The 17,454-nt window shown below is 43.0% G+C and overlaps 1 protein-coding gene across 4 annotated transcripts in view; it reads right to left on the bottom strand.

Annotated features, from left to right (window-relative positions):
- Nucleotides 1–775: 775 nt before the first annotated feature.
- Nucleotides 776–17,454, bottom strand: part of LOC106573868 (polyamine-transporting ATPase 13A3) — a 70,154-nt gene continuing 53,475 nt past the window's right edge. For 3 of the 4 annotated variants that reach the window (XM_014149281.3, XM_014149278.3, XM_014149279.3), the window contains 13 exons: nt 14,687–14,859; nt 14,102–14,224; nt 13,929–14,008; nt 13,762–13,804; nt 13,541–13,650; nt 12,588–12,684; nt 12,386–12,458; nt 12,060–12,237; nt 11,380–11,564; nt 11,110–11,198; nt 10,862–10,942; nt 8,019–8,111; nt 776–7,159 (listed from right to left, as the gene is read on the bottom strand). In XM_014149281.3, the coding sequence (XP_014004756.2) occupies nt 6,947–7,159; nt 8,019–8,111; nt 10,862–10,942; nt 11,110–11,198; nt 11,380–11,564; nt 12,060–12,237; nt 12,386–12,458; nt 12,588–12,684; nt 13,541–13,650; nt 13,762–13,804; nt 13,929–14,008; nt 14,102–14,224; nt 14,687–14,859 (1,538 nt within the window). In that variant the 3' untranslated portion in view covers nt 776–6,946. The remainder of the gene's footprint in view (nt 7,160–8,018; nt 8,112–10,861; nt 10,943–11,109; nt 11,199–11,379; nt 11,565–12,059; nt 12,238–12,385; nt 12,459–12,587; nt 12,685–13,540; nt 13,651–13,761; nt 13,805–13,928; nt 14,009–14,101; nt 14,225–14,686; nt 14,860–17,454) is intronic. The other variant, XM_014149282.3, reaches the window with a different exon arrangement.

Raw genomic sequence — 17,454 nt, 5'->3', positions numbered from 1 at the left:
ATGCCATACACGCGGTCTGTTGAAACCGGGATTTATCCATGAAGAGCACACTTCTCCGGCATGCCAGGGGCCATTTGTCCACTGAAGTCGGTTACGAAGCCAAACTGCAGTCGGGTCAAGACCCTGGTGAGGATGACGAGCACGCAGATGAGCTTCCCTGAGACGGTTTCTGACAGTTTGTGCAGAAATTATTTTGTTGCGCAAACCCACAATTTCATCAGCTCTCCGGGTGACGAGTGTCAGATGATCCCGCAGGTGATGAAGCCGGATGTGGAGGTCCTGGGCTGGAGTAGGTTACACATGGTCTGTGGTTGTGAGGCCGGTGGGACGTACTGCCAAATTCTCTAAAACGAAAGAGAAATGTACATTCAATTCTGTTGTAACAGCTCTGGTGGACATTCCTGCAGTCGGCATGCCAATTGCACGCACCCTAAAAACTTGCAACATCTGTGGTACTGTGTTGTGTGACAAAACTGCACATTTTAGTGTGGCCTTTTACTGTCCCCAGCACAAGGTGCATCTGTGTAATGATCATGCTGTTTAATCAGCTTCTTAATATGCCACACCTGTCAGGTGGATGGATTATCTTGGCAAAGGAGAAATGCTCACTAACAGGGATGTAAACAAATTTGTTAACACAATTTGAGAGAAATAAGCTTTTTGTGCGTTCGCAAAAATGTATGGGATCGTTTATTTAAGCTCATGAAACATGAGACCAACACTTTACTTTATATTTTTGTTCAGTATACTTTAACCTGAAAAAGTAGTCAAAATATGTATTTGACAACCACATTTATTGAAAAGAAAACGAAAGAAATTAGAAACACAATCCTAAGTAAAGAAATACAAATAAATACAAATAAATTACAAGTACAAAAATTTGCTAAGTAATTTACGTTTACAAAAGTTTTTTTTTTTTTTTTCTCAGAGAAGCCTCTTAGGGGTTGGGAGATTGGATTTGGTAGCACAACAAGCAATCTACATACAATAGAACTGTAATAAAATGTTTACCAACAGGATTGTTTTTAATTCAGTTAGGTAATTAACTTCATTGTATTTCTTGATTCGTTACAAATACACATTTCCCTGAGGAAACAATTCCACTGGAAGTTCAACAGACTCAGTGTCTGATATGTTCTAAATGCCTCTTAATGGTTTGTTTCAAACACTTAAATAAAAAGCAGGTGATTAGAGATGTCAACAGGTGGTATAATGTACCTTAACAAAAAAAATAAGAATTTCAGCATACACTTAATCGCTTTGATTTAGCCAATTCTTTGTAAGTGGAGGGGAAAAACAAGCATAATAACTACTTGCAGGTTTTAGGGTTATCATTATTGATTGAAAGTTGAAGCATTAAGGTTAGTCTGAATCATTCCCCTAGCAGCAAAATTATCCCTTCTAGAGAGAGAGAATACCGGTTGCAATATCCACAGCAATGCACATTCTTCAGCCTGTAACATTGAGATTTTACAAAAAAGTCAGACAGCGTATATAAAACTCAAAGCATGGTTTACATGTTTTAGGTGACAGGTGCTAGTGAAAATGAACATTGAGCTAAAAGGTCAGAATTTTTCTGACCAGAAACAGTGTTTGTGGAGCTGAGGTGCCAATATATTAATAGAATCCCTTATGGTAACCGTTTACAGACAGTACTGAGAAGATATTTCTCACCACTAGATATTGGTCGTAGAGCACAGGCGTCAAAACTCATTTCATGGAGGGCTGAGTGTCTGCATGTTTTCACTCCTTCCTTGTACTTGATTGCTAAATTAAAGTCATTGATTAGTTGGGAACTTCCCTCACCTGGTTACCTAGGTCTTAATTGGACACATTGAAAGGAAAAAACAAAAACCAGAAGACCCTTGGCCCTACATGGAATGAGTTTGACACCCCTGCTTTAGAGATATAACTAGATCCCAGTTTTTCCCTGGTTAGGTCACAAGCCCTATAGCAGGGGTATTTAACTTTCACCCTATGACACGTGTCCGTGTCCAACTCATTTCACAGAGGGACGATTGTTTGCAGGTTTCCGCTCCTCCCTTGTACTCGATTTATGAATTAAGGTCACTAACTAATAAAACTCCCCATCACCTGCTTGTCTAGGCCTTAATTGAAAGGAAAAAAACTCAAACCTGCAGACACTAGGCCCTCTATAGACAGTTTGACAGCCCTTTCCTATGAGGTCCGGCGCCTACTGGTTCTGTTCTACCTGATAATTAATTGCACACACCTAAAATCAGTCCCTGATTAGAGGGGAACAATGGAGAGAAAGAAAAAAAGGGGGTAACTGGCTTCGAGGTCCAAAGTTTAGTTTGAGGGCCCTAGTAGTATCAGACAATTGCACCTCAACATCATTGGCTTAAATAATTATAGAAATGCCCAATGGACTCATGTCTGATTCAGGAAGATAAACACATAGCATCGCTTGTTCCATAACATTGATAGTGACAAAACACTGGAAAGAAATCCAAACATTACAACAAAAACAACTGATTGTGACAAAACAGTACCGAGAGTAGAAAGCACCACTACAGCCCTTCGATCTAAACGCATTATCCATATTTCAAGCACATCTCTAAACAATGTTTTTGAAGGTACATTTAAAAACACATACTGTAAATGCACATTTAAAAAAATACAGCTAGTCCAATTTTCTTTGTATTATTAACATTAAGTCAATAATGTTCCAGTCTGATTTGGAGGTGGGCTTTTTTGAACTTTCTGGAAACATGACTTGTTTACAACCATTTAAAATGTTTTTACTCTATAATCATTCAACAAAAATGACATTTTTTATTTAAATAACTAAATGTAAAATTGAACATTTTGTTCTGAAAATAAAAATCTGCATCTTGTACAGATATTTAGGAAAGATCCCCTCAACATAATTAAACACCAATGTAAATCATTCTTCAGAAACATTCAGTAAATATACCTTTACTAAAAGCAGAACTCTCATGGATTCAATCTAGAGTTGGTTTGCAGAAACAGGTTAATTGTCACAAGAGGATGTACTCTTGTTCCTGGTCATATATTGTCAATGACCAATATTGCTGGATATTCCTGGTGAATGTGCTCTCTACAGTGCATTCTTTATACACCTGTGTCATATTACCCACACTCCAAAATCACCTGTGTCATATTACCAACACTCCAAAATCACCTGTGTCATATTACCAACACTCCAAAATCACCTGTGTCATATTACCAACACTCTAAAATCACCTGTGTCATATTACCAACACTCCAAAATCATCTGTGTCATATTACCAACACTCCAAATATCAGAAACAATATACATTACCATTCAAAAGTTGAGTCACTTAGAAATGTCCTTGTTTTGAAAGAAAAGCACATTTTTTGTCCATTAAAATAACAGAACAGCGCAAACTCTCTAACCAGAATAGAAAGAGGAGTGGGAGGCCACAACTGAGAAAGAGAACAAGTACATTAGAGTATCTAGTTTGAGAAAGACGCCTCACAAGTCCTCAACTGGCAGCTTCATTAAATAGTATCCGCAAAACACCAGTCTCAATGTCAACAGCGAAGGGGCGACTCCGGGATGCTGGCCTTCTAGGCAGAGCTGCAAAGAAAAAGCCATCTCAGACTGGCCAATAAAAAGAAAAGATTAAGATGGGCAAAAGAACACAGAGGAACTCTGCCTAGAAGGCCAGCATCCCGGAGTCGCCTCTTCACTGTTGACGTTGAGACTTGTTTTGCGGGTACTATTTAATGAAGCTGCCAGTTGAGGACTTGTGAGGCGTCCATTTCTCAAACAAGACACTAATGTACTTGTCCTCTTGCTCAGTTGTGTACCGGGGCCTCCTACTCTTTCTATTCTGGTTAGAGCCAGTTTGCGCTGTTCTGTGATGGGAGTAGTACACAGCGTTGTACGGGATCTTCAGTTTCTTGGCAATTTATTGCATGGAATAGCCTTACGAGTTTCAGAAGAAAGTTTTGTTTCTAGCCATTTTGAGCCTGTAATCGAACCCACAAATGCTGATGCTCCAGATACTTAACTAGTCTAAAGGCCAGTTTAAACGCTAATTTAAAATCAGCACAAGTTTTCAACTGTGCTAACATAATTGCAAAAGGGTTTTCTAATGATCAATTAGCCTTCTAAAATGATAACTTGGATTAGCTAACAATGTGCCATTGGAACACAGGAGTCATAGTCGCTGAAAATGGGCCTCTGTCGATTTTCAATTTTTTTTTTTAAATCAGCTGTTTCCAGCAACAATAGTCATTTACAACATTAACAATGTCTACACTGTGTTTCTGATCAATTTTATGTTATTTTAATGGACAAAAAAAAACATGCTTTTCTTTCAAAAACAAGGACATTTCTAAGTGACACCACACCTTTGAACGGTAGTGTATGTCTGGTAGAGATCTGGAAGGTTTGATCATGTAAATCTAGGACATCTGTTGTTGTCATTCCTGAAATTGAAATGTGAATCTGAAAAATAAAACAAGTAATTTATGCAGAAAAAAAAAAAAATGAGTTAACACTTTGCCTTAATGGCCCAGTGAAGTCCAAAAAGTGATTTTTCCGTGTTTTATATTTTCACACTGAGGTTGGAATAATACTGTGAACTTGTGGAAATGATGACCACTTAGTGTAAGAGCTGTTGGGGTGGAGTTTTGGCGTGCCTGGTGACTCCACCAGGTGGTGAATTAGTTAATAGACCAATAAGAAAGAGGTCAAAACCTCTGCCAATAATAGCCAATGCTCCACTCGGACCACTCCCAAACAGTCCCAGCAAAACTGCTATTTGCTTAGAGCTCACATATAGCCTACATGAGATTATTATTATGGACAAAAGAGCAAGACTATTTTTATTTGTCAAACTGCAGTGAAGCATGTATTATGTCACCAAAATAAGACCCTCGAATTAAGCGCATCTACTTGCACTTTCACCACCCTTTGAAGTTCATTATCAATTATTTAGATCTGTAACCTAATAAACTGCATGCTTTCCTGATGAGTATTAGTGGGAGGACCACACATCACGTGACTCCAGGTTCACTTCGATATGATGGTTACTATATCATAAAAGCATTACTTTTCCCCCGCATAATTCATTTTACAGACAAAAAGATCCCACCTTACCTAGTGGATTTTGTTTTGTCGACATTTGGAAAGTTTACCGAAAAAAATGGTTTCCATCAGGCCTGTTATGACATTTTTTATCCGACATGTACTTTACTCGCATAAAAAGGTTGGATGTAAACCTGGTTAGTAAGGTACTTAATTGTTACCCAGAAATGATTTGATATTGAGATAAAAACAGCTGCATGGACCTTTAACACCAAGTAAATACATAATTTTTAAAGATTTGAACTTGCATTCTAGCGATACCTCTCAGTATTGTTTCCGGTAATTCTGACACACATTTTCAATGTCATCAAATAAAATATTTACATCAGATGAACACAAACTAGGATCTCTGACGATATGTGACGACCTACTACTATGAGGAGAAAGACTGGCTTATGACTGACTGGCAGAAAATATGACATGTACAAGACTGTCAACACATGAGGCTGGACAGCAATGCACAATGTACATTTTCTGTAATGAAATAAACTGTTGAGAAAATATATACAGTGACAGAGTGTGTATTGTATCTTTGAGAATTTGGATAACAGTGGTGGCTGGTGGGCGGAGATATAGAAGGACAGACTTGTAGCGGTTGGAATGAAATTAATTCATCTATTCCAGCCATTACAATGAGCACGTCATCGTATATCTCTACACAGCAGCCTCCTCTGATGGACAATGAGTTTTAAGCCCTTTGATTTCTCTTTTGACTGTGCAGTGAGCAATGCTAATACAATACATTCATGCTACTATGGCTTTAGCGGAGTATACATTGGTAGTACAGTATCTTGCCAGTTGCATGGCTGTATGGAGAGAGAGAGCGCACGCATACGGCTAGGTAACGAATTTCACAATGCCTCGCCTTTCACCATTATCATACCTCGATTCTTCTTCCAATACAGATAGGATCACATTTTTTTCTTCTTTTTTTAAAGACAGACCTTCTCCATGCGGAGCAACGCTAGCCTATGTGAGGCCAGTTTGACATGATTTTGCAAGTCTATTCGCCTTTGGATGGTTTCTACATGCAGGGGGGTGGGTTGCTGCTACCCGTGATTCCAAGCCGTTTGCATGCTGCCTCTTGTTATGCCTTGTTACATAATACAAAAAGGTTCTGGTCCCTGTTCAGCAATATTAATACTACAGTACTGTTGGGTAAGCAGCAGTAGTATTCCAACCACCATATAACAATGGCTATACGGAGCTGGGTTCATGCACATCCATGCTTCAAGTCCCCTGTATGATAACCATGTTAGTGGAGATGGCTGGTGGCTGCTTACAAACAAAAGCAAAAATGAAAGAAGGTCTGGAGCTCCTGGAGGAATCACGGCAACACCAATTACAATTGTAGAAATCATTACCATTTTAAGACTAAATTGGAGTTTGTCAGTTCGCTGCATAGTTCTGCAAGGGTTAAAAAGCAGTGAGGCAATGATTAAAGTCATAATGACACAGGGGTCCGACTCTGCCACAGGACCCAGCCTGTGGACAACATGGACTCTTGGACTGCAGGTAGACCAGCTGAAGGCGGGGTGGATATAGAGTAGACCATACTGGGGGGTGTATTTGTGTAGTAGACCAACCATTGTATACCAGGGGGTGGTGGCAGGTTGAGGGGTTTGGTTGGTGAGGGTTACGTAGACCAGCCAGGGTCTGAACAGTGTGCTGGATCTGAGCAGCAAAGAGCATGGAGAGATCCACACTACCATTTCTTCACCCCAAAATCCCTTTCTACCATCACCCCATCTTTCGCCTTGTTCTTTCCATACACCACTGTTTCTTTTTGTCCTTTTGGTCTGGTGTGTGTGTGGCTTTAGCCAAGTGTGGGGCGAGGGGGTGCTAGGAGTCAGCCATTATCTGGTAGGAGGAGCCATTTTCAGGGGGGTTGCCGGGCAGTGGGGGCTTGGCCTCGGTGGTGGTGGTGGGTTTGGGGGGCCAGTCGGGGTCCACGCTAAGCTCCTGGGCCAGGTGCATGTAGCGCGCCTTGGGTACCTTCCTCTGCCGGCAGCACAGCCACGACAGACACTTGGCTCCCCACAGGTCGAAGCACCCCTGGAAACAGCACGATAACAACGAGAAATGGGCAAAGGAAACAGCAAAGAAAACAATGAATATTTCCCCATTCATTCTCTTTACAATTGATCTCTTTAAATTATATATTTTTCTTTTCATGCCTTTAGACAGTAGAATGATATCACATGCTTATGTCACCACATGCACTATATAACCAAAAGAAGGTAGCGATGGGATTCAGATTGGTTCACTTTATTGCAGAATGCACATTGTTTTATAATGGTTAATAATTGAGACAATTAAATAATTTCCTGGGGAACTTTCCCCTCAACAGAAAATGTTCTTAGGCCAATCAAATTAATGTCCAGCATTGCAATACGTTTTGGGGATTGAAGTTTTTCTGCCAGAGAATTACCTCAAAACAAGCAGACAAGCTAAGATGCTGCGGTTCAGCAAAAAAGGTAATTGTGACTATTTGCAATTGGAAATGGGGGCACATTTTACCTGCTACATATAAAAGGAGGCCAAAAGTGACCATGTGTGGGACATACCAGCTAACCTGCAGTGTAGACATACCTGATCTAGGCCATGCTATTTCCACTCTTAGCGGCTTACAGGGAAGCTGAGAGGTACATGCAATCGGGGGAGCTTACTGGAGCAATATCTCTACTACTGCTGGAGCTTTAGATAGGAGGGAAGACTGGGGTAATCTTGTTCCCAGAGGAGAGTAATAACACAGGAGACCCACCAGGGGGCGGAAGAGGGGCCAGAGCGCAAACAGGTCTGCACATGCAAGGTCTGGGGAGGGTATACAGAAAGAAGGAAATAAAGAAGGGGTGGGCATAGGGGGAGGTGAAAAGCGACGGTGGAAGAGAGGAGGAGCGTCAGATTTCCCAACCTGTGTTGTTGGAGCGGCATGGGTGGTGCCATAGCCGCCCTGCTTGTCTCGGCTGAAGACAAGCTTCCATAAGACGACGTCAAGGACGAGGGTCTATGGAATAATAGGCGCAGTGGGCAGGAAAGAATTACAAAGAGCAGCGTGGCTACTTAATCACATAGCTTCTCCCAAGAAGATTTTGTACATTCGTTTTTTTTGAATAGTCAAACTATTGTAAGGACATTTTGGGTGATTTCAGGGCTGTGCCTTAGTCGTGATAAATGAAAACAAATAAAGTGAGAGAGTGTTAACTTCATCTACAACAGAAGAATGGTGCTTTTTAAAGTGGATTTTGTTGTGATTTTGTTTTATGACAGATCCGTTGCTGGTGATTATCCATTGAGCGTCATTGGTTGGGGAGTGAGAGGTTGGCAGCCCTGGGAGAGCACCATCTTGTCACTGCTAAGCTGTTCTTGGGCTTGTGAGGCTCAAGAGGGGGATAAGAGCAACACAGTAATATAGAGTGTCTTCTGAAAGTATTCATACCCCTGGACTTATTCCACATTTTGTTGCGTTACAGCCTGAATTTGAAATGTGTTTTTTTTCCTCACCCATCTACACACAATACCAAAGTAAAAACATGTTGCACATTTATTGAAAAAGACACACAGAAATATCTATTTTACTTAAGTATTCACACCCTTGAGTCAATACATGTTAGAATCCCCTTTGGCAGTGATTTCAGCTGTGAGTCTTTCTGGGTAGGTCTAAGAGCTGTGCACACCTGGATTGTACAATATTTGCCCATTATTTTTTTCTAAATTCTTCAAGCTCTCAAGTTGTTTTTGATCATGGCTAGACATCCATTTCAGGTCCTGCCATAGATTGTCAAGCAGATTTAAGTCAAAACTGTAACTAGGCCACTCAGGAACTTCTTGGTAAGCAACTCCAGTGTAGATTTGGCCTTGTGTTTTAGGTTATTGTCCTGCTGAAAGGTGAATTCATATCCCAGTGTCTGGTGGAAAGCAGACAACCAGGTTTTTGCCTGTGCTTAGTGCCATTCTGGGTTTTTTTTACGTTTTTTTCCCTTTCCTTCTTTTACTCCAGTCCTTAAAGATTACAAGTATACCCACAAGATGCATCCACCACTATGATTGGAAATATGGAGAGTGTATTAGTTTGCCCCAAACATAACACTTTGTATTCAGGACCAAAAGTGAATCGCTTTGCCTTATATTTTGCAGTATTACTTTAGTGCCTTGTTGCAAACAGGATGCATGTTTTGGAATATTCTGTACAAGCTTCCTTTTCACTCTGTCAATTGGGTTAGTATTGTGGGGTAAATAAAATGTTGATCCATCCTCAATTTTCTATCATAGCCATTAAATGCAAACTGTTTTAAAGTGACCATTGGCCTAATGGTGAAATCCCTGAGCAGTTTTCTTCCTCCCCTGTAACTGAGTTAGGAAGGACACCTGTATCGTTGTATTGATACACCATCAAAAGTGTAATGAATAACTTCACCATGCTCAAAGGGATATTCAATATCTACTTTTTGTATTTTTACCCATCTACAAATAGGTGCCCTTCTTAGCGAGGCATTGGACAACTGTGAATCAGGGTTTGAAATGCACTGCTCGACTGAGGGACCTTACAGATACTTGTATGTGTGGGTAGTCATTCAAAAATCATATTAACACAAGTACTACACACAGTTAGTCCATGCACTTATTAAACACATGTTTACTCCTGAACTTATTTAGGCTTGTCATAACATTAATTAGTAAAAATAAACATAATTCCACTTCGACGTTATGGGGTATTGTGTGTAGGCCAGTGAAATGTTTTCTCTTCTATTTTAAATTCAGACTATAACGTGGAAAAAGTCAAGGGGCGTGAATACTTCCTGAAGGCACTGTAGTGCTACTGTTCTACTGTGCAGGGTAAGCCAGGGGCATTTTCTAATAGTAAATCACTGGTGAGCCATTATCATTGGGCCACAAAGCTTTAGGTCATCATTTTCTGACAGAGAGAGAAAAGGAACTAGGTGTGTAACCAACCACCCATTAGATTGAATGAGTGGTCTACAGTATGGCAGTCACTGTGGTGATTGCAGGTTGTATTTACAGGTAGGAATGATGTGATGAAGGCGATTAAGCCAAAACGTTAAGCCTGTTTTTGTATGTCCCGTCAATGAATGTCAAATCTAGGCAGAAATAGAGTGTTCCTTCTTCCTTATGTTCTTGGATAGTCACCCATTGAAGTCCTGGGGTAAGGAATGTTTTTTGGGAGGAATTGTGTGTATGTGTTCGCTAAAGGTAGAGTTTCATTGGGTTACATCAATGAAAGACAAGGCCGAATGTCTGGCTTTTTCCATAATGAAAAGGTAGTCAAATGGTATGTCAGACAGAGAGACACTGGCTCAACCCTCAGCTTCATCTGTTAATGTTCTGCCACAGTCACTCTCCAGTCGGTCAGTAGGCCACAGTCACTCTCCAGTCGGTCAGTAGGCCACAGTCACTCTCCAGTCGGTCAGTAGGCCACAGTCACTCTCCAGTCGGTCAGTAGGCCACAGTCACTCTCCAGTCGGTCAGTAGGCCACAGTCACTCTCCAGTCGGTCAGTAGGCCACAGTCACTCTCCAGTCGGTCAGTAGGCCACAGTCACTCTCCAGTCGGTCAGTAGGCCACAGTCAACACACAATCCAGCACCACCTGACTGAACCGAAGCGCCACTAATGAAAACATCGCATGACAAAACGAAAATTGTATATGAGAAAATTACCTAAAGAAAGCTCAGAATAATGCAAAATGGACAGCGCACGTCTCACTTTGATGTGCGTGCGTTCGTGTGTGTGCGTCTTACCTCCACCAATACAGACACGGCTGCATTGACTATGATGATGAAGAACAGAGTGATTCTCCATTCAAACGGAACACACACAATCTATATAAAAAATATAAAGAAGAGAAACAGGTTCAAAGAGTACATTTAACAAACAGTGGAGCAGTGCCATGTTCAGTCACAATATCACTATTGTGGGACTCAATTCAACCAAAGCTTGAGGCTAATATCTGTATAAAGCTTGTCTCTCATGGTTGACGTCCACTCACCTCTAGGAATTCATCGATAGCAGACACAGGGTAGAACATGATGAAGAACAGAAATATGTACAGGCCAATACATGACACCACAAAAGGCCCTGAAGAAACCGGAAGAGAGACGATAAAACCAACATGTCAGTCACACAGCAAAAGATACTCACCCCAATGTTGCACTTTCAACAAATCTCAAACCACAACTGATTTTAGAAGCAACACTTAAACCATTATCTGATTTTCAGGTAGGTATGTGGGAACATTGGTGTAAGTAGTGGTCCTCACAGTTTTTGTAGCTTGGCTGTCTGAAGGGCTTCCCCTTGGAGAAGATGATGGCCACGATGAGGTACTGGAAGGAGGAGACGTAGAACAGGGAGGTGTTCTCGTAGTTCTTGATGTTGTGGTCGTCCCTCTCCTCTGAGGAGTTGTGTTCCGGCCCCAAGTTGGCACGGAGGGACGAGTTGCAGGCACTGGGAGAGGACAGATACACAGGGCACACAGATACACAGGGCACACAGATACACAGGGCACACAGATACACAGGGCACACAGATACACAGGGCACACAGATACACAGGGCACACAGACACACAGGGCACACAGACACACACACACACACACACACACACACACACACACACACACACACACACACACACACACACACACACCCCCCCCCCCCCCCCGACAGACAGACGACGCGGTGTTTAGCAGGAAGCAGCTTTACAAGTCAAAAGCTGTAATGACTTGTAAAGGTAATGACATACAGGAAGACCTTCACGGCTAATGTTAGTGTTTACAGTTGGCTTATTGGTTTGTTTTGGGTCTGGTACAGTTGTCTCATTGGGCCATTGGTGTTTTGTTACAGCTGTCTTATTGGTGATTTTAGATTGATACAGCTATCCTCCAAATAGTGTGTTTTGAATAGGTCCAGTAGTCATCGTGGGGGTTGAACTTGGACTCACTCGGACTGTGGCGTCCAGATGTGGTACCAGGCCTGGTGTCGGACCCAGAGGAAGGCGATGGTCTGGAAGCCCAGACAGATGAGGATCTGAGTCAGCACGGAGAACAGCAGTGGGCCTGAGATCAGACCTGAGGGGGGACGCCTCGACACCAGCTCCTTCCACGCTGGGTTCAGAGACACTGGACAGAGAAGGTGGGAGAGAAAGAGAGAAGTAAGGAACCAGAAGATAGAAAGTTGGTAGTAGATCAAACAAGTAATGTCTGCAGCATCAAAAAAGGGAATTTTGCAATAACATAACACTCCATCTAACTGATGTTGTTTACTTACTGGTGAAGACTACGAGAAGGATGATTGCGATGTCGATGAAGAGGAACTGGAAGTCTCCCAGGTTACTGAGGATCTGACAAGGTTAGAGGTCAGCTACTGTATACACCAGAGAGTAATATCCATAGAATGACAGATTTAATCGGATCTCTGAGGTAATCTCCTGACAGGAGTGCAGAGACTAAGGGAGGGGTACTGTACTCACAGAGTAGAGCAGCGTGACACTGATGTACTGGATGATGCTGTACAGGGCCATGAACTTGAACACACAGAAGGAGGTGATCAGAGCCGCTCGCCCTTCTCTGTGGAGAAAGAGTCGTTTTTTATTGCGGCGCAAACAAGTGAGTCAGCATGCAAGTTCATAAGGCTGACTGATTAGCCATGTTCAGCTTGGCAGTAGGATGGTGTTAGTTTGTTAGCCGTGTTCAGCTTGGCAGTAGGATGGTGTTAGTTTGTTAGCCGTGTTCAGCTTGGCAGTAGGATGGTGTTAGTTTGTTAGCCGTGTTCAGCTTGGCAGTAGGATGGTGTTAGTTTGTTAGCCGTGTTCAGCTTGGCAGTAGGATGGTGTTAGTTTGTTAGCCGTGTTCAGCTTGGCAGTAGGATGGTGTTAGTTTGTTAGCCGTGTTCAGCTTGGCAGTAGGATGGTGTTAGTTTGTTAGCCGTGTTCAGCTTGGCAGTAGGATGGTGTTAGTTTGTTAGCCGTGTTCAGCTTGGCAGTAGGATGGTGTTAGTTTGTTAGCCGTGTTCAGCTTGGCAGTAGGATGGTGTTAGTTTGTTAGCCGTGTTCAGCTTGGCAGTAGGATGGTGTTAGTTTGTTAGCCGTGTTCAGCTTGGCAGTAGGATGGTGTTAGTTTGTTAGCCGTGTTCAGCTTGGCAGTAGGATGGTGTTAGTTTGTTAGCCGTGTTCAGCTTGGCAGTAGGATGGTGTTAGTTTGTTAGCCGTGTTCAGCTTGGCAGTAGGATGGTGTTAGTTTGTTAGCCGTGTTCAGCTTGGCAGTAGGATGGTGTTAGTTTGTTAGCCGTGTTCAGCTTGGCAGTAGGATGGTGTTAGTTTGTTAGCCGTGTTCAGCTTGGCAGTAGGATGGTGTTAGTTTGTTAGCCGTGTTCAGCTTGGCAGTAGGGTAGTATTGTGGTGCTGGAGGCCCAGGGCAGGCCTACCTGATGAGGCTAGGCACACAGGAGATGTTGGGGGTCCTGGAGGTGAAGGGAGAGGCTACAGAGGCCTCCAGCTCAGAGAGAGAGATCCCACCGTGAGCCCTCTTCAAAGCCTAGAGAGCGAGGGTGGCGGAGACGGTAGAAAGTCGTCAGAAACAAGAACATTTAAAGGAATGACAGTGTCTTTACTTCTATTTGCATGCTTTCAAAGAGTCTATACTTACACCACAATCGTTTGCGCCGTCTCCACACATGCCCACAAAATAACTGCAGATGGGGAAAGAGAAGATCATTTGACTGTTGTAAATGTAATTAATGAAATGTTTTTAAAATATTTGAACAGATCTACGAAGAGGGTGAGAGTGTGTACTGAGTCAGTGTTTCTACTCACTCCACACTCTGCAATGCCTCAATGAGCTCGGTCTTCTGGTCGGGGGCCATTCTGGCAAACACGGTGCCATGCAGCACCAACTACACCAGATAGGTCAACAACAATGCATTAGACACAACCACATCCCAACAGCAGTAGCTATGTGTTTATAGGGGAATGGAGGGGTGGTGGACCTTCTGCAGCAGGTCCTGAAAGTGCTCGGTGATGACAGCGAAGGACTTGCCACTCATAGCAAAGTGGTACTGGTCCTGAGGCTTGTGAGTGTGACGCACATCCTCTAGATTGATCTCTACTTCCTGTTGGGACAGGAAGGGGCGGGGAAAAGCAGGTGCAGGTGAGCAAGGGAAGAGTGACATCTTGTAAATGATTGAATGGTACAACATGGCTTATGTAGATTAACAATCGTTCAAGTTAGAGACAAATAACTTCAGTTTCCATATAAACTGATGTGGAGACCTCGAGGTCTGCCACTAAATATACATATCCCTGATAGCATCTAGACAATCTGACACAATGACTGGCTGGCTGTGTGACCTCTGTGTGTGCCAGTGTCTGGAACACAGAACACACACATTCATTTATCCATTCCTGTTGCGTGTGCTCACCGGGCAATTTCTGAGTTCTGATGTTGTCCTGCATGGATCTGAGGGGGATCAGTGTGTGTGTGTGTGTGTGTGTGTGTGTGTGTGTGTGTGTGTGTGTGTGTGTGTGTCTGTCAGAGCTGTAATGAGCCACACCCACCACCAGGGGTCCCTCACCTCCAGACGCGGGGCTTTGCCCACGTGTTTGCTGGGGTTGTCTGCGTAGCGCCAAGTGATCTTGGCCGCCTGGCCATCTTTAGGGGGCAGCGCGTCGGCGATGATGACCTGGTCCTGAGGGGGAATCATGCCACAGTCCCTGGCCACCGAGATGGCCGTCAACATGTTGTCACCTGGAGGAGAGATGTTTTACACTGAGTATACAAACCATTAAAACACACGGACCACATTCATCCAGGTGAAAACTATGATCCACTTCAATCAGTGTAGATGAAGGGGAGGAGACAGGTTACAGAAGGATTTTTAAGGCATGAGGCTACTGAGACATGGATTGTGTTTGTGTGCCATTGAGGCTGAATGGGCAAGACAGAAGACTTAAGTGCCTTTGAACAGAGTATGGTAATAGGCGCCAGGGGCACCAGTTTGAGTGTGTCAAGAATTGCAATGCTGCTGGGTATTTTCATGCTCAACAGTTTCCTGTGTGCTTCAATAATGGTCCACCACCCAATAGACATCCAGCCAACTTGACAACTGTGGAAAGCATTGGAGTCAACATGGGCCAGCATCCCTGTGGAACGCTTTTAACACTTTGTAGAGTCCACGCCCTGATGAGGTTGTTTAACACTTTGTAGAGCCCACGCCCTGATGAGTTGTTGTTTAACACTTTGTAGAGTCCACGCCCTGACGAGTTGTTGTTTAACACTTTGTAGAGTCCACGCCCTGATGAGGTTGTTTAACACTTTGTAGAGTCCACGCCCTGACGAGTTGTTGTTTAACACTTTGTAGAGTCCACGCCCTGACGAGTTGAGGTTGTTTAACACTTTGTAGAGTCCATGCCCTGATGAGTTGTTGTTTAACACTTTGTAGAGTCCACGCCCTGATGAGTTGTTGTTTAACACTTTGTAGAGTCCACGCCCTGATGAGTTGAGGTTGTTTAACACTTTGTAGAGTCCACGCCCCGATGAGTTGAGGTTGTTTAACACTTTGTAGAGTCCACACCCTGATGAGTTGTTGTTTAACACTTTGTAGAGTCCACGCCCTGACGAGTTGTTGTTTAACACTTTGTAGAGTCCACGCCCTGACGAGTTGAGGTTGTTTAACACTTTGTAGAGTCCACGCCCCGATGAGTTGAGGTTGTTTAACACTTTGTAGAGTCCACGCCCTGATGAGTTGTTGTTTAACACTTTGTAGAGTCCACGCCCTGATGAGTTGAGGTTGTTTAACACTTTGTAGAGTCCACGCCCTGATGAGTTGAGGTTGTTTAACACTTTGTAGAGTCCACGCCCTGACGAGTTGAGGTTGTTTAACACTTTGTAGAGTCCATGCCCTGACGAGTTGAGGTTGTTTAACACTTTGTAGAGTCCACGCCCTGATGAGTTGTTGTTTAACACTTTGTAGAGTCCACGCCCTGATGAGTTGTTGTTTAACACTTTGTAGAGTCCACGCCCTGATGAGTTGTTGTTTAACACTTTGTAGAGTCCACGCCCTGATGAGTTGTTGTTTAACACTTTGTAGAGTCCACACCCTGATGAGTTGTTGTTTAACACTTTGTAGAGTCCACGCCCTGATAAGTTGTTGTTTAACACATTGTAGAGTCCACGCCCTGATGAGATGAGTTGTTGTTTAACACTTTGTAGAGTCCACGCCCTGATGAGATGAGTTGTTGTTTAACACTTTGTAGAGTCCACGCCCTGATGAGTTGTTGTTTAACACTTTGTAGAGTCCACGCCCTGATGAGTTGCTGTTTAACACTTTGTAGAGTCCACGCCCTGATGAGTTGTTGTTTAACACTTTGTAGAGTCCACGCCCTGATGAGTTGTTGTTTAACACTTTGTAGAGTCCATGCCCTGATGAGTTGAGGTTGTTTAACACTTTGTAGAGTCCATGCCCTGACGAGTTGAGGTTGTTTAACACTTTGTAGAGTCCACGCCCTGATGAGTTGAGGTTGTTTAACACTTTGTAGAGTCCACGCCCTGACGAGTTGAGGTTGTTTAACACTTTGTAGAGTCCACGCCCTGACGAGTTGAGTTGTTTAACACTTTGTAGAGTCCACGCCCTGACGAGTTGAGTTGTTTAACACTTTGTAGAGTCCATGCCCTGATGAGTTGAGGTTGTTTAACACTTTGTAGAGTCCATGCCCTGATGAGTTGTTGTTTAACACTTTGTAGAGTCCATGCCCTGATGAGTTGTTGTTTAACACTTTGTAGAGTCCACGCCCTGATGAGTTGAGGTTGTTTAACCTGTTGGGGCTAGGGGGCAGTATTTTCACGGCTGGATAAAAAAACGTACCTGATTTAATCTGGTTACTAATCCTACCCAGTAACTAGAATATGCATATACTTATTATATATGGATAGAAAACACCCTAAAGTTTCTAAAACTGTTTGAATGGTGTCTGTGAGTATAACAGAACTCATTTGGCAGGCAAAACCCTGAGACATTTTCTGACAGGAAGTGGATACCTGATGTGTTGAATTACCTTTAAGCCTATGCCATTGAAACACACAGGGGTTGATTAATGTTTTGGCACTTCCTATTGCTTCCACTAGATGTCACCAGCCTTTACAAAGTGTTTTGAGTCTTTTACTGTGAGATCTGACCAAACAAGAGCCTTGGAACGGTGATGGCCGATTAGACTCTGGCGCGCGAGTTCATGTTGGGTACCCTCGTTCCAATACGTTATAAAAGAGAATGCATTCGTCCACCTTGAATATTATTCATGTTCTGGTTAAAAAAGGCACTAATGATTTATGCTATACAACGTTTGA

This window comes from Salmo salar, chromosome 16 (genome assembly GCF_965601325.2).
Source record: "Salmo salar chromosome 16, fSalSal1, whole genome shotgun sequence".
NCBI lineage: Eukaryota > Metazoa > Chordata > Actinopteri > Salmoniformes > Salmonidae > Salmo > Salmo salar.
This window is presented reverse-complemented; position numbering and strand designations above follow the sequence as displayed.